Raw genomic sequence first — 24,173 nt, 5'->3', positions numbered from 1 at the left:
CCGATATGGCTCCATGTGCCACCGGTTCGCCATCACAGGCCTAGACTCTGAAATCTCTCCCCTTGCTTTGGCTTTCGAACTTTCTGTCGGGAGTCCCAGAGAGAGCCGTGTATATATATATAGATCCATTGAAGTTAAAGGCATTTGCAATAGACCCGTAGCGTATTTACTCATTAGCAATCTCCAGCTTCTCAGACTATAGCGCAGCTGTCCGTTTCAGTGATTTTGGTTCTGAAAAGATTACATGGATTGCATCCCCATTTTCATATTCTGAGCCTTTTTTCCCCCTCCCCACTACATCTTTGAGTTGAAACTGGTTATCAAAGCAGGCAGTCTTCGCTCTGCTGAATTCCATAAACCAGTGTTTCTCAACCATTGCCCGCTTTAAAGACCTGTGGACTTCAGCTCCCAGAATTCCCCAGCCGGCTGTGCTTGAGGTTGTGGAGAGCCAGTGAGCCTGGATCCGATTAAGGGGTTGTTTCCTAAGGAGCCCTAATTTGTACTAATGTCTAGGTAGAGCGTATTTTCTAGAGGGAGCTGCAGCTACTCTCCAGAACACGGAGGAGCACCTGGCTGCACCCTGTTCGCTACCCTAGTTGTAAAGATTTGGGAGTAGACACGTCGGCTGCAACTTGGAAAAAAGTGTCATTGAATTCTAGAGCTGGCTTTTGGTAGAAAACTGCGGGGTTACACCAATGGAGCAAGGCAATTGAACGTAAGTAATAGTGTGACATCTATGTAGGATTACCATTAGGGAGTACCTGCTTCTGAAAAACCTACTCCCGTTTTACTCTCCTGCTGGCACAGAGCAAACCGTGAGGAAGAGGAGGCCCACGTTCACCGCTTAGGTCACTTCCAAATCTAACATCTGGCCAGGATCCTTGGCTTTAGTTATTTGAAAGGGCAATACAGCTAGTAAGGCATAACAACATGCAGCAATCCCTTACTCGAGATACACAGGACCTGAAGATTTTTCTGGATCTATTTACCTAGAAACCTATCTGACAGGATGGTTAAAATTAAAAAAAATCCACTACAGTTTCCCTTTTGTTTGTACTCCGATTCATGTACTTTTGTGGAAGAAAGATAATATCCCTTTTCCAAGAACCAAGCATTGTATTCCAGTGTTTAAAGAACTTGCTCCAAATATAAGGCAGTCAATTGAATGATATCAATAAACTTTTAAGTTTTGTATAAAAAAAAAAAAGTGTGAAACTGCTTTATTTACATATTTCATTTCTAAGCCATACGTTCCGATACGCATGGATCTTGCTGGATTAAGTTTTAATTTCTCATCTCGGCTTTGTTGCTGTGCTCTGGGAAAACTTCGGAACTGTCCGGAAGGTCTCTCAACCTCGAGCTGTTGAAGTCAGGTGGTCTTGTTTCCTGAAACGTTCAGAGACCTGAAACGATTTTCTTTTGATTTTCTTCGAAACCGAAAGCCCGAAAAAAGAAATCTATGGAAACAGTTAAATCCACACAAATCCCTTCCTACACATCGATTTGGGGTGTTCTATAAGCTTGGAAAATGTTACTTTGGCTCCTTCGTTCCTGCGCAAGTTCAGTTCTTACGCTCTTTAATGCTAATTTGGTAACACTATATAGACCCTCCCTCAGTAGGACAAAGGAAGGGATGCTTGCTTTTTCTCTTACTTTTTTTTTTTTTTTGTCCCTAAGTGAAAGTGATTCTGATCAAAACAGCCTCATTCCTAGTTCTTTCAACCTTGACATCTCCTGGAAAGTTTTTTAAAGTTTTCAGAAAGAGATTTATTTTTTTCCAGATTTATAGCCCATTTCTGATTTCATCTTTCGATCAGCAAATATAACCATTATAGATTTGAGACGCAAAACGGACCTGTTATTCGTTAAGTATTTATTTAGTTCTGTCTTCAGTTTTTTTAAAAAGGGGGGATTTTTTGGAACCACCAATCATTCCCCGTTGACATGCATCCTTCGCTGACCTAAGTTTTCCCAGAGTTGATCAAAACGTGGTTTCAGATTTCAGATATAATTTTGCTTCACTCGACCACAAATCAGGTTGGTGATTTTGTTCTTCCGTATATTTATATGCCTCTGTTTAGAATCTCTATTTCTTGTTTTCAAAGAGGTTTTTTTTTTTTTAATTCTGCATTGTAAACTCTTTGTCTGTTGGGGATACGAATATGTGTTTGTGATAGCGGTTTGATGTTGTTGTTGTTTGCTTTTTGTTTGTTTTTTTGTAGACCAGCCATCTAGTTTGTTTTTATTTCGTTTGATATCTCAGAAGCCACATAAAAAGCAACACATTTTCTGCAATGGGAACACTGAATGTAGCTGATTGCGAATTGGATGTGATAAGTCTACTAATATCGGCTTCTGTTCCCAATTACGTAGAGGAAAAGGCAAAGCGTTCAGCTCCCTTGTTCCCTTATCATCCCACTTAAATGCTTCTGCGAGATGAGATATCAGTCCTTCACATATAATTTCTACATTTTGTAATTAATACGCTGCTGTCATACAGTTCAAGAAAATTAAGCTGCATACCTAATGAGGCAGCGCATCTCTGGGCATTTACACACACATTACATAGACAGGTTTTATGCAACGTGATTGAAGCATCTTTTAAAGACTCCGCCAAGGTAAGAGATAGTGGTGCAGGTGCCAAGGAGATTGTGTGTAAATGCGTAGAGTCAGAAAGACAGAAAAAGATAGTTTTGAGCACTGACATTAGGCTGATTCCTCTCTCTTGCCAGCCTCCCAGGACAGATGCATGATAAAAATAAGCAGCTGCAGCCAAATCCTACAGTAATAAAGATGGGTTACCTGTCTATGGAAATTGTCAATCACCCAAATCCTGGTTTTTCCAAAAGGATTTGCTTGTTTTTTTTTTTTGTTTTTTTTGTTTTTTCCCCTTGAAAACATTTTGCTTCTTATCCAAGAAGCTTCTTCCGTTCTTCAGAACTAAAGAAGCGAACTGGAAAAGCAGCACCTTTGGGATAAAGCTATTTTCTTTCACATGAATAACGCCACAGTTATTCCGAATGAAATCCCATTTTGTTCAACGGTCGTTGGGGTGGTATGAATATTGGGTACAGATTCTGCACAAATGAAATTTTGCCAGCTTCCTGAATGGTGGTAGAGGTTGCTAGCAAGATAACCTGTTGAAGTTGCGTCTCACTAATATGTGTACGTGTGCTGATTTTCAAATCAGTTTTGGGTAGAAGTAGAACTTGACTTGGAAACTCTGTGGGAAAACAGACATTTTTATGGCTGCATATAACCACAATTCCATGCTTCTCCTAATTCAGATTTGAAACACAAACCGGCTTCCATAAATAAATAAAATAAAATAAAAATTTTGCCATAGATAAAATGTAAGCTCTATTCTATTTATGCACAGAGACTTTCCTCCCTCCCTGAAAAAAAAATTAAGTAGAAGCTTGTTAAGGGCTCTACAGTTCTTTAGTTCTGCATTTTTCAGCAGAACAAATTTTGCCTCTACGGTAATGTAACTTTCAAATGAGGAAGGTTGGCAAATAGAGATGAAACTGTGTACTTTACCTTAAAGTCTCTTTATGTACTCAATAATGTATGAGAAACTTCCACTGAGCCCCCCCAATAATTAAAACATCACCTAGGATGCATGTAATATTTATGTAATTTTGCTTTTAGCTCCTCTTCCCTTGCCCCTTCTCCTCACCTAACCCACAAATTTGTTGCAAGAGGGGCATGCTCGCAACACAAAAGATTAGCCTCTGCGACCTTGTTTGTATTTTCAAATTCCCAGTCAAGAAATGTTTAAGTATTCTTCAGCTGGTTTTGCAAAGGGGCAGGGAAGGGGGAGAAGAGAGGATTAGTTTAATCGAGGTTTAAAGTCTCTGCAGCAAGAGCACTCCATGCTCAATAATTGGCTCTCATTTTAGTATACAATGAAAAGCTAATCAGCCAAAAGCTTTGTACTGGAGAGATCACGGAGAAACTGAGGTTATTAAAGGATTGAACATTTCCTCCGAGTGATGTTCCCGTTAAATCCTATTTACCGCTGGCCTTGGAAACTTCAGTCCTAACCCATCATTAAGGCTGCACTTTTCATTTGAACCCGTCCTATAAAACAAGTAATTTACTTCTCCTTCCCCTTCCCAGTTAACAAGGATGTTGACAGCTTCTGGCTAATTGAGAAGGTCTAAGATTTGCAGATTTTTTTTTTTTTTAAACATAACATTCCCCAAATTTCTAGGCTCATCAGTCAATTTGGACGTCGCTCGACTGACATATCTTTAATGGAGAATTGATGAGCTGTTCCCTGTGAATTGCTACTGGTTACACTGCTCTGCTTTTCGGTTTCTTCCTTTCCTAGGATGAATTACCCATCGTTCTTTAGAAGCTGTGTGGCCTTTACTTTTCTGCTTCTACAACCAGGTTAGTATTTCAGGTTTTCAACGTGGGAATCAACTGAAATGGTGATTCTGACAATCCACTGACGTGGAAAGCATTAAGCAGGTTACCTGAGAACCAAAAAATCCCTTACCGCACGTTCTCTGCTTTGTCTCTACGATTCTACCGAGAATATCTTCTTCAGACGCCTCTTAAGATTGCTTCATTCTGGTGTTGACCTTACCCTGCTACAAATACATGTGAACATTACCATCTGGTTAGCATTGGGGATTCTCCAGCCCATCACCCAACTAGGATGGGAAAGTGTTTGAACAGGAAATGCGGCTGATTCTGTTTTCGTGGTTCTGGAATCAGTGTCCATCCTAGAAAGAAACATGGTTACATATGACGGGACCCAATTCCCACACCGTCGTGGAAATTCTACTCCGGGCAAAAACCTAGAATTAAATTTCAAAGCAATCATTTTATAATCATGCAGGTAGATTCTTGCGAGGCTTCTTAACCTGTATAGCACTTGTAACAGGTGAGAGAAGCCAAGATTTGTTGGTTTCAGCTTAAAAAAAATAAAAAGAGATGAGGTCAGGTATAGGAGCCCGACTAAATCTTTGGATTTTGTCTTAAACTTTACTCCTTCCCCATTTCTCATACATCAAAAGCAAAACCTTGAGTCTTTTCCTATTAAAGGATTATGTAATTCTGTCCCCAGGGAGCTCTGAGCCATTTTTTTTTTAAAAAAAGTGTTTAACCATCAAAAGTGTTTCCCCTTCCTCCACATTTTCCTTTATTTTTAATTTTGTTTCATGTGGCAATTTAATGAGATTTTAAATTTAAACTCTATCCCACTCCAGTTGCTTGTGATATATCTGGCTCAACTGATCTGTTTCCTTGCTTGAACCTTTTGTTTCCATATTGGCTCCCTTGTAAGCAACTCTGCATAACTTTGTAAGTTAAAAAGGGTAGGTGTTGAGTAGTTTCCTTTACGGAAAAAAACAATCACCATCTCAATTTGTAGTACAGTGGTTTAAAGCACCCTGTTATTAACACAGCTGCCTGCAATTACTGCAGGTTCGAATCTTACTAGGCTCAAGGTTGACTCAGCCTTCCATCCTTTCTAAGGTAGGTAAATTGAGGACCCAGTTTGTGGGGGCAATAAACTGACTTTGTATAAATATACAAAAGGATGAAGGCTATTGCTGAGCACATTGTAAGCCACCCTGAGTCTCCGGAGAAGGGCGGCATATAAATAAAAAAAAAATTTTTTTTTAAAAAAATTCCCATGATTTTGCAGCAGTTTAAAGGAACTTGCCTGGGAAAATTGCTTCCCCAAGTGGCTGCTAATCCCAATTCTGATTTTTTTTATAAGACTCCATTTTACCGCATTATCTGTTTGCACCACCACCACCCCCGGGAGGGAAAGAGAGAAATGGGCTCAATGTTTTACATCGTAGAAAGTTCATTTGTAGGGGGTGGGGGGGTGGGTAATGCAACTTTTAAAACGGGATGCACCTCTAACTACAGTCTTGATTTCTCCTTCCATTCAATAATTGTGTCAAATCCTCAGAGACTGCCTGGAAAGGTCCCTGCCATTTTCTCGGCAAAGTTTTTCAGAAGTGGTTTTCATTGCTCCCTTCCTTTGGCTGAGAAAGAGTGATTGGCCCAAAGTCACCCAGCCAGCTTTCAGGCCTAAGGCAGGACTAGAACTCACAGTCTCTTGATGATTGGCCCAAAATCATTCAGCCAGTTTTCATGCCTAAAGCAGGACTAGAACTCATCATCTCCTGGTGATTGGCCCTAAGTCACCCATTCAGCTTTCAGGCCTAAGGCAGGACTAGAACTCACCATCTCCTGGTGATTGGCCCTAAATCACCCAGTCAGCTTTCAGGCCTAAGGCAGGACTAGAACTCACCATCTCCTGGTGATTGGCCCTAAGTCACCCAGTCAGCTTTCAGGCCTAAGGCAGGACTAGAACTCATCATCTCCTGGTGATTGGCCCTAAGTCACCCATTCAGCTTTTAGGCCTAAGGCAGGACTAGAACTCACCATCTCCTGGTGATTGGCCCTAAGTCACCCAGTCAGCTTTCAGGCCTAAGGCAGGACTAGAACTCATCATCTCCTGGTGATTGGCCCTAATTCACCCATTCAGCTTTTAGGCCTAAGGCAGGACTAGAACTCACCATCTCCTGGTGATTGGCCCTAAGTCACCCAGTCAGTTTTCAGGCCTAAGGCAGGACTAGAACTCACCATCTCCTGGTGATTGGCCCTAAGTCACCCATTCAGCTTTCAGGCCTAAGGCAGGACTAGAACTCATCATCTCCTGGTGATTGGCCCTAATTCACCCATTCAGCTTTTAGGCCTAAGGCAGGACTAGAACTCACCATCTCCTGGTGATTGGCCCTAAGTCACCCAGTCAGCTTTCAGGCCTAAGGCAGGACTAGAATCATCATCTCCTGGTGATTGGCCCTAATTCACCCATTCAGCTTTTAGGCCTAAGGCAGGACTAGAACTCACCATCTCCTGGTGATTGGCCCTAAGTCACCCAGTCAGTTTTCAGGCCTAAGGCAGGACTAGAACTCACCATCTCCTGGTGATTGGCCCTAAGTCACCCAGTCAGCTTTCAGGCCTAAGGCAGGACTAGAACTCATCATCTCCTGGTGATTGGCCCTAATTCACCCATTCAGCTTTTAGGCCTAAGGCAGGACTAGAACTCACCATCTCCTGGTGATTGGCCCTAAGTCACCCAGTCAGCTTTCAGGCCTAAGGCAGGACTAGAACTCACCATCTCCTGGTGATTGGCCCTAAGTCACCCAGTCAGCTTTCAGGCCTAAGGCAGGACTAGAACTCACCATCTCCTGGTGATTGTCCCTAAGTCACCCAGTCAGCTTTCACGCCTAAGGCAGGACTAGAACTCACCATCTCCTGGTGATTGGCCCTAAGTCACCCAACCAGCTTTTAGGCCTAAGGAAGGACTAAAACTCACAGTCTCTCGGTGATTGGCCCTAAATCATCCAACCACCTTTCATGCCTAAAGCAAGACTAGAACTCATCATCTCCTAGTGATTGGGCCAAAGTCACCCAGCCGGCTTGCATGCTTAAAGTGGGACTAGAACTCCCAGTTTCTATCCTGGTGCCTTCACCACTATTCCAAACTGGTTCAACAGCCCATTACTAATGCTTAAAACAAGTATTGAAAATCAGACCGAATTCCATACCTAGAAAGGAGGGTGGGGGGAAACAAACCTTTAAAAAAAATCCCCCATTTAACAGCTGTGAGTTGGGATATATATCCGTGCAGCTATTTTCACCGCAGTCAAATGCTTTTTCGTTATCCGTTGTCTGGCAAAATAATCTCCGCTGCAACTTGCGAACGCGGTCCGTGTCCATCTGCAAGAAAGATGCGCCATCTGCCAGGTTCTCCAGTTTTATGACGCCCTCGTCGAAAGTTTGCGCGAGGGCATTTAGGGCAACTCTTTGGAAGCGCACAGCCTAACGGGGGCCTTGCTTTAGAGTAAAACCCGCTGCAGCTTCTGCTGCTTGTCAAAGAAAACAAACATCCATGTTCTACTGTTAAGTTTGCAAAAATTCAGCAACAGTGAAATGGTATTTATAGACAATTGATGCCACTCTTCTGCGAAGTCCTCACCTTCCTTCAACACCCATTCCGCCTGTCTCAAGTCTCCATGAGACTGATGTCAGCATTCAAATGCTGCCATAAAGAGATGGAGAAGAGGCTTGACTTCTCACCTAGTTATTTTCTCTGTAGATAATGTCTCCGAGGAGATGGGATGGGAGGGGGACATTCCTGGGGTTGGAGGCTGGATCTGGGAAGATTGATTTGGAAGATGGCCAATAAGAAGATGAGAATTGGGGAATGGAAAGGGAAGGTTTTGGGGGGTCAAAGGCTTAGTATCGGCTACACAGAGTCGGTAGCAGATTGTTGTTCTCAATAAATGGAATATTTCAGCAAAGATTAATTGTCTGGGGGTGCAATTTATTTGAGATGACATCGAAACTTGACAGATAGCCTATTAAAAGACCAGCAATGTAAGTCCTCTCTCCATCCTCAAATAGGTCCAGCTGATTACTAGAGTCATCATTTTTTAACAACCCCATCATCCTTTGTGGGGTGGAGTCTGGGCAACTGAATGGAGCTAGCAGAGTGTTTTAATGGCCAACTGCCCTCCCTGATTGCCAATGCGGAGTTTTGTTCGGCAGATATATTCTCAGTGTGCGCAGAGAGAGAAATAGCTGCCTCTACCTAGGATCGAACTCACAGCCTCCTGACTGTGAGGCGAGAGCTCCACCCCTAGGCCACCACACCACTCAAAGGCAGAATGATATCATCATCTTCTTTTAATGACCCCATCATCCCTTATGGGATGGAGTCTGGGCAACTGAATGGAGCTAGCAGAGTGTTTTAATGGCCAACTGCCCTCCCTGTTGTCAATGTGAAGTTTTGTTCAGCAGATATATTCTCAGTGTGCGCAGAGAGAGAGAGAAATATCTGCCTCTACCTAGGATCGAACTCACAGCCTCATGACTGTGAGGCGAGAGCTCCACCTCTAGGCCACTGCACCACTCCAGCTGATTACTGATTAAAATTTCATTTTAGTCTTAGTTAACTGCTAATACTCCAGCTGATTACTAGAGTATTATCCCTTAACTAAGACTAAAATGAAATTATAGGTAAATAAATAAAGGTGACCCTGGACTGCATTTTTTTGCAACCATCTGACCAGGGTGAAAAAAAATGGAGCGGGTTTGGAGGAAATAACAAGAGGTAGGGCGTGAAATGTGGTTGGTACTATAATTATTTCTCTCTCCGTGTCTCTTTGTTGCAGCCCGGACTATGGGCATCTTATACCCTTTTTGGCCCAATGACACCAAAACCCCCAAAGTGGATGATGGCAGCTCTCCAGAAATCAAGCTCTCCTTCCCCTTCCTTTTCTTTGGCGCGCCGTACAGGACCATTTTTGTAAGTAAAGCACCACTTGGTAAAGGCAAGCGGGCCGTTTTCCCCGCCATTAACATCTGCATTTTAAACGCCGCTTTCCGCTTCCAGCCTTCCTCGGGAGAAGAGGAAGATTAATGGTGTCCTCCCTGCCAAGTTCTGGCACGTTATGAACGAGAGGGTCTATTATTAAGAAAAATCAAGGGTGCGCTTAGGAGGCGAGCGTGCGAGGGGCAAGATTATAAAAGCCTAGTCACTGCCTTGTGCAGTTGATTAAACATTCAAACGACGTGCAGGCTTTGGCATGTTAAGCATTGAGCCGGTGGCAGGAAAACCAGAATATGTCAAGGAGGTGCAGAAAAATACACACACACACACACACATATATATATATATATGAAATGTTTCTGCTTTGGGGATTGTTGTTTTTTCCTTAGGAGCTGCATCATTTACTCTGCCTCCTAAATTGCTGCTTCAAAAGAGGGCATAATTTTCCAAGGCAGGATTGAGAGGAGAGGACCAAACTCTTTCATGCACACAAGACACACAGATACAAACACATACACACAGACACACACAAAGAATAAATTCCAAATTTGGAATCTGGTTTCTAACCAGACATTGGTCCATGCCACCAAGGCCACCGTTTGTGCAGTTGGGAGACTTCTGAATTTGTGGGTCGGAGTCGAAACGGGGCTAAGCGTGGGTGGAATTGTATCATGGACGTGGGAAAAGTGGGGTTTGGGGTTCTTTTGCGCTTAACAATGGCAATGGGCCCCGGGTTTTTGTTTTGGTAGAAGACAAGCAGGGCAACTTTCACTTAAATCAAGTTTTCTTCAATAGGTCCCAAGGATTTTCGTGCAAACGAGCCTTTTCCGTTGTCTTCAATGTGGGCACAACAGGATGGATGCAGGGGTGCTATTCAGCAGGTTCTGACAGGTTCTGGAAAACCGGCAGCGGAAATTTTGAGTAGTTCGGAGAACCGGCAAATACCACCTCTGGCTGGCCCCAGAGTGGGGAGGGAATGGGGATTTTGCAGTATCCTTCCCCTGGAGTGGGGTGGGGATTTTGAAGTATCCTTCCCCTGGAGTGGGGAGGGAATGGAGATTTTGCAATATCCTTCCCCCTGGAGTGGGGTGGGAATGGGGATTTTGCAATATCCTTCCCCCAGGAGTGGGGAAGGAATGGAGATTTTGCAATATCCTTCCCCTGAAGTGGGGTGGGAATGGGGATTTTGCAATATCTTTCCCCTGGAGTGGGGTGGGAATGGAGATTTTGCAGTATCCTTCCCCTGCCACACCCACCAAGCCACTCCCACAGAACCAATATTAAAAAATTTGAATTCCACCACTGGATGGATGTTACGGGAATTCTGTGTTTAATTCCTCTGTCAAGGAGTCTTCACTCCGTCCCAACCTCCAAACGCATGGGAACATAAATATATAGCTCAGTGGTTAAATCCAAATTTTTTTACTACCGATTCTGTGGGCGTGGCTTGGAGGGTCTGGTGTGGCTTGGTGGGCATGGCTTGGTAGGCATGGCAGGGGAAGGATACTGAAAAATCCCCATTCCCTCCTCACTCCAGGGGGAAGGATATTGCAAAATCTCCATTCCCACCCCACTCTGGGGCCAGCCAGAGGTAGTATCTGCCGGTTCTCTGAACTGCTCAAAATTTCTGCTACCGGTTCTGCAGAACCTGTCAGAACCTGCTGGATTTCACCCCTGATATAACCCTATTTCCATTGAATAATTAAAGAGCCTCTACATTCGGCTCGCCTTTCCTCAGCATGATTTTTCAGCTGACATTGTTGCTCCCTGCTAACGTACGTCAAACCTTCCTCCTGCCTTCAACAGGTCAACAACAATGGAGTGGTTTCCTTTAATGTGCTGGTCAGCCAGTTCACCCCAGAATCCTTCCCTTTAGCTGACGGGCGAGCTTTCATCGCCCCTTTTTGGGCAGATGTCCACAATGGCATCCGGGGAGAAATCTACTACAGGGAGACCACTGACCCGGTGCTGCTCAAGAAAGTCTCTAAAGATATCAGGAAATATTTCAAGAATCTGCCTTCCTTCACTGCCCTGTCGGTTTTTATCGCTACCTGGGATGAAGTTACCTTCTACGGAGGGAGTAGCACGACCCCGGTAAGATCACCATCTTGGTTCCTGCTTAACAACTAACCTCCAAATCTGTAGAACAGGGGTCGGCAACCTTAAACACTCAAAGAGCCACAAAGGTCCTAACCGGAATCCCTCCATTCAATTCTGGAGCTGACCGGAAGTCCAGTTCCCCCACCATAGAGTCTCCTCCTAGCATTGCATCCTTTTTCCTCTGCTGACTGGAAGTCCGGTTCGCCCACCATAGAGTCTCCCTCTAGCGCGGCATCCTTTTTCCTCTACCTGTCCTAACTGAAAGCCCTATCAATTGTGGAGCTGACCAGAAAACCCGCCCCTTGCCATAGAGTCTCTTCCTGGTGCGCCGTGCTTTTTCTCCCCATAACCGGAAGCTCCTCTCAAAATTGTGGCGGCAACAGGGAGCCGCAGCAGAGGGATGAAAGAGCCACATATGGCTCCAGAGCCACAGGTTGCTGATCCCTGTTGTAGAAGGAGAGTGGTGTTAACTTGCTGTGCCCTGAAACCAAATGGAGTCTGGTAGCACCCGTTCCCACCAAAATGAAATGAATAGAATAGAATAGAATAGAATAGAATAGAATAGAATAGAATAGAATAGAATAGAATAGAATAGAATAGAATAGAATAGAATAGAATAGAATTCTTTATTGGCCAAGTGTGATTGGACACACAAGGAATTTGTCTTTGGTGCATAGGCTCTCAGTGTACATAAAAGAAAAGATATGTTCCTCAAGAATCATAAGGTACAACACTTAATGATAGTCATAGGAAACAATCTATGTTTCTCTTTTTTCTTTTTTTCTCTTTTTTTCTCTTTTTTTCCCCTCTTTTTTTCTCTTTTTTCTTAGGCCGAAAAAAATGCTTTTAAAAGAAAAAAAAAAGCCTCTGATGATCGCGCGGCTCAGCTGGGATCGTCAGAGGCTTTAAAAAGCATTTTTTTCTACAACCCCTTCGGCCGAAGAGGTTGTAGAAAAAATGCTTTGAAAAAAAGTTTTTTTTAAAAGTTGGCCACGCCCACCCAGTCACATTACCCACCACCACCACCAAGCCACACCCACAGAACCGGTAGTAACCAATTTTACATTTCACTACTGGGTTGGACTAGAAGATCTCCAAGGCCCCTTCCAAATCTGTTATTCTGTTAGCTGTGCATGTCACAAAACACAGCTCTTTTGCTAACCCGTTTTATTTATTTACCAAATTTATTTCCTGCGCATCTTACGGTTCAAGGTGATTTAGCATGTTGTATGATTTTGCATCCTCCCTCCCTCCCTCCCTCATCCCTGTTTGTGTCTTCATTTATTTGTGGCAATCTGTGCAAAAGCAGCTCCATTTAAAGTATTTTCTCCAGATTAAGGCACAGGACGGGTGTCTGTTCTTCGGAGCGGCGATTAGTGAACGGCGAACGATCTCAGCCGATCCACGGAGGATAGTAAATAAAACAGAGACATCACCCTGACAAATCTATAAAAGATTTCGGGGAAGTAGAGCCAGGTTCATGGTGTTAGGATGAATCAACCTCCCTGCACCGCCACATTAAATAAATCCTGGGCTGCCATCCTCTTTCTCTTTCAAATTTTGCAAGGTAGGATGAGAAAATGGAAGTCTGGGAGGTTTTTTTCCCCCCAAATGAAAAATATGCGTTTTGCTGACCTCATTTAATCATTATCTAAGTTACATAACAAGTAACCTAAGTAACGATGAAGAAGTGCCTCGGTAAGCGTTGTTAAGTATCCTTGGCGTGTTTTCAACCATTAGTTCTCAAAATGTGCAGAGATTTAGCGCTCTAATGTCCAGGCCTCGACGATATTTACTAGGTATATGGGACCTCCGAAATGATAAATTCGGAGAGACATATTGCGTGGGAGGGTTTGCACAGTAGAAATATTGAAGATTTTATTCAGTACCCTGTTTTTAAGGATACCAGCTAAGCCAGGGGCGTCAAACTTGATTTCATGGAGGGCCGCATCAGGGTTGTGTTTGACCTGGGGAAGGGGGGGGCATGGCCAGCTTGACGTCACTTATATTGGGGGCGTCTGATGGCCCAAGCGTTTGCCAGAGAAAACGGGCTCCTGTTGTGGCCTGCCAGCGGCCTGTGCAGATTGTGGCTGATCCCGACGACGAGGAGGCTGGTGTGGTGTTGCACCAGCAGCCTGTGCAGCCGGCGCTCGATTTGGACAGTGAGGAGGCTGAAGAGGATGTGGTGCCAGAGGCAGGGATTCAGCCAGGGCCTTCAGAACCTCCAGAGGCTCCTTTAAGTGAAGAGAGTGAAGTGAAGGAGCCTCTTCTCAATGCTCGAGCACGCAGGGCTGCCAAAAGGCAGGAGTGGCTACTCAGGAGGAGGTCTCCTCGAGAGTAAGGCTTGGGGTTAATTGGCCACTCCCTTAGCCTATTTAAGTTCGCACACAGATAGCAAATGTTGCTGGAAACAACGTTTGGTCCTACGTAGAGCATTTTGAGAAGTGAGTTTTTTGTTACAACTTGGTTTCTGGGCTGATTGCCAACCCTTGTCGGACTTTGTTTAATCTCTGTAATTCATAGCAGGCTGATAAGGACATTGGTGGTTAAAGCCTGCATTTTGAAAGGGGTCCGTTTGTATTAAATGGAGTTTTTGGAGCTCTGTGTGTGCTACACTTCTTGGGACCCATAGCTAGGGCAGAACAGCTCCCGAGCTCCGTTTTCAGCTGTGACAGCCTCCTGCCGCCCTCTGCCAGCAAAAATGGAGCTCGGGGGGTGGGAGGGGGAGTGCGTCCATTCTCGCTGGCAGAGGGCAGCAGGAGGCCGTCACAGCTGAAAACGGAGCCTGGGAGGGCTGCGTGCGGCCCTCCGAAGCTCTGTTTTCGCTGGCAGAGGCACCACGAGCCGGTCCTTTCTAGGGCGTCCCCGTGGGCCAAATCTAAACACCCCATGAGCCGGATCCGGGCCCCGGGCCTTTGATTTGACACCCCTGAGGTTAACATTTCCTAAACCAGTGACGGCTAATCTTTTTTGGCACCGAGTGCCGAAATTGGCACACATGCCAGAGCACATGCGCAGACCAGATCTTCGCATGCAGACCAGCAGGCTGGCGTGCATGCGCGTGATGGAACCCGGAAGAGCAGCTGGCGAAGCCATGCGTGCCAACAGAGAGGGCTCTGCGTGCCATATCACGGTCCTAGATTATTACTGGGAAATGTGATGTAGAATAGAACAGAATAACAGAGATGGAAGGGACCTTGGAGGTCGTCTAGTCCAACCCCCTGCCCAGGCAGGAAACCCTACACCACTTCAGACAAATGGTTATCCAACATCTTCTTTAAAACCTCCAGTGTTGGAGCATTCACATGTCTTGGAAGGCAGTTTTTCTCTGGGTTTCGCAAGGCGGGTTGGAGTTTTGAATTTAAGCATATTTTATGAGGAAATCCATGCAAGCCGTGTCTCTAAGGTGGGGAGGTGTGTACCAGGGGTGAAATGCTCCCGGTTCGGACCGGATCGCCCAATCTGGTAGCGATGGAGGCGGGTGGTTCGGAGAACCGGTAGCAAAAATCCCTGCCCCCCCCACCGCCTGCCCAGCTGAGCCGCACTATCATCGGAGTTTTGTTTGGCAGATACATTCTCATCGTGCCCAGAGAGAGAAATATCTACCTCTCTACCTAGAATCAAACACACAGCCTCCTGATTTGAGGTGAGAGCTCCACCTCTAGGCCACCGCACCACTCAGCTGTCATAACTTCAAACGGTCACTAAACGAATGATCGTAAATCGAGGTCTACCTGCATTTTAAGTGCCTCTTTCTGAGCTCCTTTTGCGTTAAATCCCCCCCCCCATTGTTTTATGCTCCAAAGATGGAGCAAGAATAAATATGTTTGGTTTCGAGGGGGAGCCTGAGCCAGTTCCATTTTTATCTGGCCCTCCCTGAACCCGAAAACCTGCCAGGGTTAGCTTCAGAGAGAGGAGGCTGCAGTTTGCTGCGCTGCATTTTTATAGGATGGTCATTGTGTTGCTCTCTCATCCGTTTCCTGGGTGAGGACGAGTTATTTTCCAGGGGTGAGAGAAGACAGCTGTCTGTTTAATAAATGCACAGTTGAGAAGGAGCAGCGGGATGATTGTAATATCCCAATTTGAAGCCCGGCCAAGAGAGGTTGGGTGAGCGGTAGCCTCCCTCTGCAGATAGGCAATATATGAATGTTTTCCTTGCCAGGGCAGCTGCAAATCTTTCTCGATGGAGCCGGAGTTCTAAGTCCAACTGGATACAGCCCAGGCTGTAGATCTTGGTTTCTGCAATACATTTGTTCCCTCAATGCTGTCAAACTATTTACTAAGTCTGCACTACTATTAATCTTCTCATCGTTCCTATCACCCATCTTCTTCCACTAATGACTGTATGACGGTAACTTTGTTGCCTGTATCCTTACGATTTATATTGACTGTTTCCTAATATGATTTGATTGCTTATTTGTACCATATGCCTATCATTAACTGTTGTACCTTATGATTCTTGATAAACATATCTTTTCTTTTATGTACACCGAGACAGTATGCACCAAAGACAAATTCGTTGTGTGTCCAATAACACTTGGCCAATAAAGAATTCTATTTATTTATTTATTTATTTATTAGATTTCTATACCGCCCTACTCCCGAAGGACTCAGGGCGGTGCACAGCCAGACAATAAAAACACATACAATACAAAATTTAAAAAATAGAATAAAATCAAATTAAATAATTTTGGCCCCGACAAATTTAAAACCCCAAACTTTTAAAACCAATTTAAAATTGAATATATAAATACTAAAAGATATTTAAAATTTTAAAAATCTTTTATAAATTCTATTCTATTCTATTCTATTCTATTCTATTCTATTCTATTCTATTCTATTCTATTCTATTCTCTACTCTACTCTACTCTACTCTACTCTACTGTATTCTTCATTCCAATATTCTCTTCTCTTCTCTACTCTACTCTACTCTACTCTACTCTACTCTACTCTACTCTACTCTACTGTATTCTTCATTCCAATATTTTCTTCTCTTCTCTTCTCTACTCTACTCTTCTCTTCTCTTCTCTACTCTACTCTACTCTACTCTACTCTACTCTACTCTATTCTTCATTCCAATATTCTGTTCTGTTCTGTTCTGTTCTGTTCTGTTCTCTACTCTACTCTACTCTACTCTACTCTACTCTACTCTACTCTACTCTTCATTCCAATATTCTATTCTATTCTATTCTATTCTATTCTATTCTATTCTATTCTATTCTATTCTATTCTATTCTATTCTATTCTATTCTATTCTATTCTATTCTATTCTATTCTATTCCACTCTGTAGAGTCTCATGAAGCAAACCTTAACTAAAGGTAAACCTTAACAAATTGATGGGCTTTTTAAAAGATCCCGCGAGGTCCAAGAGACCTTAAATTAAAACGCAAGCAGTAAATAAATTCTCATCCAGCTGAAATCTCCTAGGGAAGGTGCAGGATCTTCCTTCCTCCTTTCCTATCTATGAACAGATTGACCGGATTGGAAAACCAAACCATGTAAAACTGGATTCGGGAGTTAACCGACGCGTACTTGCTACACCGACCTGATTTTAATTGCTCCAAATGGTATAATAATGCCATTAAATTCAATAAGTGAGTAAAGCAGTTGGTCAGAAGGTGAGGTGGGGGGAACCAAGCTGTTCCGTCAGGTGGCTGTAATGAGATTTTTCTATATAAGCGCTTATGATGGAGAAGCTGTAACAGAAAGCTACCGTCACGAAAACAGCTCTGGACTTCTTCCAGACCATATGCAATGTGCAGATTCTGTAGTAGAAGAGGTGGATTTCAGCAGGTTCGGACCAGTTCTGGAGAACCGGCTGCAGAAATTTTGAGAAGTTCGGAAAACCGGAAGTAAAAATTCTGACTGGCCCTGCCCCCATCTATTCTCTGCCTCCCAAGTCCCAGCTGATTGGGAGGAAATGGGGATTTTGCAACATCCTTTTTCCAGGAGTGGGGAGGGAATGGGGATTTTGCAATATCCTTCCCCCAGGAGTGGGGAGAGAATGGGGATTTTGCAATATCCTTTCCCCAGGAGTGGGGTGGGAATGGGGATTTTGCAATATCCTTCTCCCAGGAGTGGGGTGGGAATGGGGATGTTGCAATATCCTTCCCCCAGGAGTGGGGTGGGAATGGAGATTTTGCAGTATCCTTCCCCCAGGAGTGGGGAGGGAATGGGGATGTTGCAATATCCTTCCCCCAGGAGTGGGGAGGGAATGGGGATTTTACAGTATTCTTCCCCCAGGAGTGCGGGGGGAATGGAGATTTTGCAGTATCCTTCCCCTACCATGCCCACCAAGCCACACCACACCCACTAAGCCATGCCCACAGAACCAGTAGTAAAAAAAATGGAATTCCACCACTGTCTGTCGGACTATTTTAAGGTTCCTTGATTCTTATTGTGAAATTTCTAGTTTTATGTGGAGACTTTAAAATGACTTTACGGGCTTCGGTTTGTTGCTCTGACCCTCCTGAAGCTCAGCCAGGACATCCTAAGGAAGCAAGTCCAGATCGGGAGGTTTTGAGTACAAGCGCGATCCCATCTTTAGCATACTAATAACATCAAGAGGTTTTATTGCACCCATGGAACAATCACAGTTATCTAATGGCATTGCTTTGAATTATTGAAATCGTGTTCATTATTGATTGTCTTCTTTCTGTAGGACGAGGCAAGGGAAGGATCAGAAATGGGGAGAGGGGCTGGTTGTCTTTTGATTTGTGGGGATGCAAGGGAAAGCGGAATTGAATATGTCTCCCTTGGCTCATATTTTCCTATTTAGATTTAGTACTGGGATCAACACAACTTGTAGCTTGGAAACAGAAAAAAAAAATTCTCTAGAAAAGCAGCTCAACAACCACAAGAGATGGTCACAGACCACTCGGTTTCACAGTTTTTTATTGGGCCACGTCACTGTGAATTTGTACACGTGGATAAATGGTCACAAAATTAACTAAAGACACAGATATCAAATCTTCCAGCACAAACCGATGACAAACTGATATATTTTCGATCTGGTGCTTCTGGTATAAAACCCCATGGATTATCCCAGTGGCCCACAAACTTTGGGGCACCAGGGACCAGTTCCGTGGAGATTGTTTTTTTTCCCCGTGGACCAAAGTGGGCGTGGTTTCATGTGCTGCCTGCATCCCATGGACTTTGCTTATTTGCGTGGACCGGTTTCTGGCATGCCGTGGACCAGTGCCTGTCCATGGACTGGCAATTGGGGAGCCCTGGACTCTCCTACAAATTAGGTTGGTGTTATAATTTATAGGGATGCGGTGGCTCAATGGCTAAGATGCTGAGCTTGTCGTTCGAAAGGTCGGCAATTCAGCTGTTCGAATCCCTAGTGCCGCGTAATGGGGTGAGCTCCCGTGACTTGTCCCAGCTTCTGCCAACCTAGCAGTTCGAAAGCACGTAAAAAAATGCAAGTAGAAAAATAGGCACCACCTTTGGTGGGAAGGTAACAGCGTTCCATGCGCCTTTGGCATTTAGTCATGCCGGCCACATGACCACGGAGACGTCTTCGGACAGCGCTGGCTCTTCGGCTTTGAAACGGAGATGAGCACTGCCCCCTAGAGTCAGGAACGACTAGCATATATGTGTGAGGGGAACCTTTACCTTTATCTACTGCACCATCTTCAGAGAGGAAATAACCAAATAAGATCAACGCTCCGGTAGATAAATGTGGAAGTTCGAGCAAACTTTTATGCGTGCTTTTCCCGTTCTTATTCTAACACTGCCATCTATAGGACGTGCGAGGAACAAAGTCATTAAATGGTGAAGCTTTCATTAAGGTGACCTTCCAGATGCTGAGACCAGTTGATGACATCAGGTTCAAAGGCTGAATGATAGGAGCTTCTTTAATAAGTTCATATTAGATAATAAAAACTCTTCGACCAGACCTATCATCTATTATATGTGTGTTACACGGGATCTGATTTGCTGTTGGACGTTTTTATTACTTTGTTTTTTCTCTCTTCTGGACTAAAACTGTATTTCAGTTTAAAATATGTGGGTAGGTAGGAGACCTGTACAAACTGCGAGCCACAGTTTATGACACATTGGTGGGATTAACTGACTCTAGTCGGTTGTTGTTGTTTCAAAAATTCAACATTATTTCCCTAATCTATTTTTTTTTATTTTATTTTATTATTTTTTTTATTTGATTTATATGCTGCCCTTCTCCGGAGACTCAGGGCGGCTTACAATGTGCTAAGCAATAGCCTTCATCCTTTTGTATATTTATACAAAGTCAGCTTATTGCCCCCACAACTGGGTCCTCATTTAACCTACCTTAGAAAGGATGGAAGGCTGAGTCAACCTTGAGCCTGGCAGGATTCGAACCTGCAGTAATTGCAGGCAGCTGGTCTTAATAACAGGGTGCTTTGTACACTGTACTACCAAGGTTCCTTTTGCCTTTCTCACTTTAAAATCCACTGAGGTTTATTTTTAAAGGAATTCATGGTTTTATTTTCTTTCTCCAGAAAGTTAACGTCATTTAGATCCATAAAACTGGCTTCAAGTTGAGAAGGAAAACATTGAACTAAATCCACTCTTTAAAAAAAAAAAGTATTTTGGAAAGGAGTTAATGGGTTTTTTTCTCTAGGAAGTTAACGTCATTCAGATTCATAAAATTGGCTTCAAGTTCAGAAACAAAATGTTTTTGTTTTAAATTGTTTTTTTTAAAAAAAGTGTTTTGGAAAGGAATTTGCTTTAGAAAGAAGAGTTGACCTCTGAGTAAACAGTTGTATTTTAAACAGGTGAACACTTTCCAAGCGCTTCTTATCTCGGATGGAATGTCCTCCTTCGCCATGTTCAATTATGAAGAAATTAACTGGACCACTGGAACGGCGAGCGGAGGGGACCCTCTAACTGGTCTCGGTGGAGTGATGGCCCAGGTAGGACAATTAAATGACCATTGTGGGCTTCCTTTTCACACAACAGCTCTGTATGCAGCATCCATGGAAAAAAATACTTATATTTTGCCAAGAAAATAAAAAAAACTAAATAGCCCATCTGGAACCCAGGAGATTTAACTGTTCTTTTGAATGACCAGGAAATGGTCAATTATCATTGTCTGTGTGTATTTACAATAATCCAAGCATTGCAAAATTGCTTGCATTAGAGACGTGCAAAGCATTCTGAAATTAATACACGGAAATTCAGACAATTTTCAATATCCCTGGAATGGCAGTCCCTTCTGAGGAAAGAAAGTTTCAGCTTCAATATCTTTTTCATATCTCAATATTACTGACATGAAGAATTTGACACACGCTATTATTGCTGGTCAGATGGGGAAAAAACCCAATCTGCACTAAAATGCAAAGGAGATTGCCTGACTCCATTAATAAACACAGGAGGGGATACATGTGATACAGGGGTGAAATGCTACCGGTTCGGACGAATCGGTAGTAAAAAAAAATGCTACCAGTTCAGCCAAATAGTTATTTCTGACGATCAGCTGGGCGACGAACATCTGTGATGCCCAAATTATATTAGCTAGAATTGTCGGATTTCCTACTTTCTAGCTAATCTAAATCGCATGGCACAGTGGATTCCCCCCCCCTTGCTGTTCTATTTACCTTTGCAGACTTGGAAGGCTTCAAAATGTTCCTTTTTTAGTTCTGTGTGGGCGCGCCTCAGGTGTGCATGCATGCGCGAAGCATGCAATTGGTAGCAGATTCACAGAACCGGTAGCAGACTTCAGAGGATTTCACCACTGATGTGATAGTATGTAGGAATGACCTTGGGAGATGGAGGAAGACTCACAGAAACAGTTTGATAAGAGGCAGCTGAATCCACAGGTGGGAGAGAACATGGGGAGCATTTCACAAAGGACCCTCCCTAGTTTTATGGCGACTAAAAAGAGAAGAGGGGAGAAATTTTCAGCCTTGCAAGATTCCGATAATGTTGCTTACAATAAAAATGACGCTATTGCTCCTGGTTGAATTTCTTGCCTGGATTACCACCAAGGGCTAACAATATGTCACATCTTTTTCGTCTAATTTCTGGATCTGCGGGAGAAGAGAGATCTTTTGCTCCCATAATTCTCAGAGACTGAAGTGTCCGTGACATTGATGATATGGTCTCCAGGCCACTTGAGGTTCTCCCATACTACAATGGTGTTGTGGCCCGCCAGCGGCCAGCAGAGCTGGCAGCAGATTCGGACAGTGAGGAGGTTGGGGAGGAACTTGGGCCAGTCCTGGAGTCTGGGGAAGGCTTGGACGAGGGCTCTGAGTCGGAGGCAGAGAGGGGGCCAAGGCCATCTGGTAGTTCTTTGCTGCCTCTGGAGTCTGCGGAGTCTGACATCAGCGAGGCAGAAGAACAGCGGGAGCCTGTTCCCAATGTGCGCATGCGCAGAGCTGCCAGAAGACAGGAACAATTAAGAAAACAGGGTCGACTTGGGAGTAAGGCTTGGAGATGATTGGCTCCTCCCATAAGACATAAAAGAGGGGCGAACGGGATGTGAGCTTTTGCAGGAAGCAATTAGTTCATCTGGTCGGTAAAAGCTTGGAAAAGTTCTGTTTGACTCTGTGCTAAGTTTGGCCCTGCCCTGCGTGTGGCAATTAGTTCTCTGGCAGCATTCCAAGGGAGATAAGGTGGGTATTTATAAACATTCCCCTGAAAGACTGTTTGAGAAGCCTTTCGGACTATGAATGACAATAATTCACAGCCGTATGAATAAAACAAGTTTGCCGGGACTAACATTGTCCTTTCTAAGAAAGCCTAGGTCAAAACAGATGGTGAGACGTTAAGGTGTGATAGGACTGTTGTCTTCAAGATATCGAGGGTGATGCTAGTTGGGAGAAAAGCATCGAAGGCGAAGCTCACCAGGTGAAGTTCCAGATCATTTAAGGGGGATTTTCTTCTTTTTGGTCTTTTAGGCTGGTTTCAACGGTGGAAACAGCACCAACTATTTTAGCATTCCTGGTTCCAGAACCCCAGACATTGTCAACATCAAAGAGACCACCAATGTCAATGTGCCGGGTCGTTGGGTATTCAAAATTGATGGGAGGGAGATTGACCCAGCCAATGGATGCAGTTTTAGAGGTAAGCAAGTATAAGAAGCTGTGTCAAATTGAAGCAGGTTACCCTGTCACGCAAACCATGTACAGAAATTTAATAAAATACATAAATAAAAATAAAAAACCACAATACGACAGAGGTGGGTTTTGGGGGTTGTTGTTGTTTGGTTTTGGGGTTTTTTTTTGGATTTCAGAAAGTTCTGCCAAGAGATGTTGCTAAGCATGGAAACCAGGCACTGTTTGTATTCATACCACCCAGAGGTGAAATGCTCCCAGTTCGGACCGGTTCGCCCGATCCGGTAGCGATTTAATTTAATTTAATTTAATTTATCACATTTCTATGCTGCCCAACTCCCAAGGGACTCTGGGCGGCTTACAGCAAAAATAATGCGAACATAGAAAAATTATTAAAAAACATTTTTAAAACATTTTAAAAACATTAAAAGCCCATGCACACCATTCATGGCTGGATCTTGCAAGATTGCGAGATCAGCGATGGTGGCAAGTGGTTCGGAGAACCGGTAGCAAAAATCCCTGCCCCCCCCCGCCCAGCTGGGCCGCGCAATCATAAGAGGCTTTTTTGTTTATTTTTAAAAGCATTTTTTCTACAACCTCTTCGGCCAAAAAAATGCTTTTAAAAGTAAAAAAAAAGCCTCTGATGATCATGTGGCTCAGCTAGGATCGTCAGAGGCTTTTAAAAGCATTTTTTCTACAACGTCTTTGGCCGAAGACGTTGTAGAAAAAATGCTTTTAAAAGCCTCTGACAATCCCAGCTGAGTTGCCTGACCGTCAGAGGCTTTTAAAAGCATTTTTTTTTACAACCTCTTCGGCCGAAGACGTTGTAGAAAAAATGCTTTTAAAAGAAAAAAAAAAAGCCTCTGACGATCAGGCAACTCAGCTGGGATCGTCAGAAGCCTTTAAACGCATTTTTTTTACAACCTCTTCAGCCAAAGAGGTTGTAGAAAAAATGATTTTAAAAGTAAAAAAAAAAAAAAAAGTTGGCCACGCCCACCCAGTCACATTACCCCCACCAAGCCACGCCCACAGAACCGGTAGTAACAAATTTTACATTTCACCATTGATACCACCTCCATTTTACCCGAATGCTTAATGTGCAAGTTTATTCTATCATCCTCATTTATTAGACCACATCAGCACCTTAAATATCTCTAAGGTGCTTAAAAGAGCACGTTACTGGCTACTGGCAAATAAAATTAATTTTAGGGTACACTGGCGAGGGGTTTTTCGTGGGTTGCTCTCAAGTTGGGAAAGCAACACAGCGGCCTCTTCTCAAATTGAAATGGGTTAATAATGACTTTCGGTGTTGGATTGTTTACGTTCTCTCTTCTGTGGTTGTATGTTTTGCTGCCTTCGGTGAAGAAATGCAGAATATAAATGGAACAAACAATCCCTCCCTGCTGTTTAGTGATTCCTACTTAGGACAAACGCAGACAGAATTTCAAGAGTGATATATAACTTTTTTTTCTTCAAAGGATTCCTGGGGGAAATCTGAAAATGGTAGTTCTTCGTGGGAATTCTCCCCAAAATGCAATTTGTGTGATATTGTCGTCATTTATAGCTCGTTGTCGCCATTTCTTAATGTTATCCATCAGCGTCGATTGTCATTAGTGTAAAGTGGCATTCAGCCTTTTATCTTGCTATGCCAGATAATGACGAA

The 24,173-nt window shown here is 43.7% G+C and overlaps 1 protein-coding gene across 1 annotated transcript in view; it reads left to right on the top strand.

Annotated features, from left to right (window-relative positions):
* The window catches only part of LOC139323327 (tubulin-specific chaperone cofactor E-like protein), a 91,113-nt gene that overhangs the window by 28,369 nt on the left and 38,571 nt on the right, over positions 1-24,173 (top strand). The window contains exons 9-13 of the mRNA XM_070952651.1: positions 4,337-4,398; positions 9,213-9,346; positions 11,177-11,464; positions 20,231-20,368; positions 22,355-22,520. Of these exons, the coding sequence (XP_070808752.1) occupies positions 4,337-4,398; positions 9,213-9,346; positions 11,177-11,464; positions 20,231-20,368; positions 22,355-22,520 (788 nt within the window). The remainder of the gene's footprint in view (positions 1-4,336; positions 4,399-9,212; positions 9,347-11,176; positions 11,465-20,230; positions 20,369-22,354; positions 22,521-24,173) is intronic.

The sequence above is a fragment of the Pituophis catenifer genome, unplaced genomic scaffold, assembly GCF_029215685.1.
Source record: "Pituophis catenifer annectens isolate HBS135680 unplaced genomic scaffold, rPitCat1.0.hap2 SCAF_12, whole genome shotgun sequence".
Classification (NCBI taxonomy): Eukaryota; Metazoa; Chordata; class Lepidosauria; order Squamata; family Colubridae; genus Pituophis; species Pituophis catenifer.
This window is presented reverse-complemented; position numbering and strand designations above follow the sequence as displayed.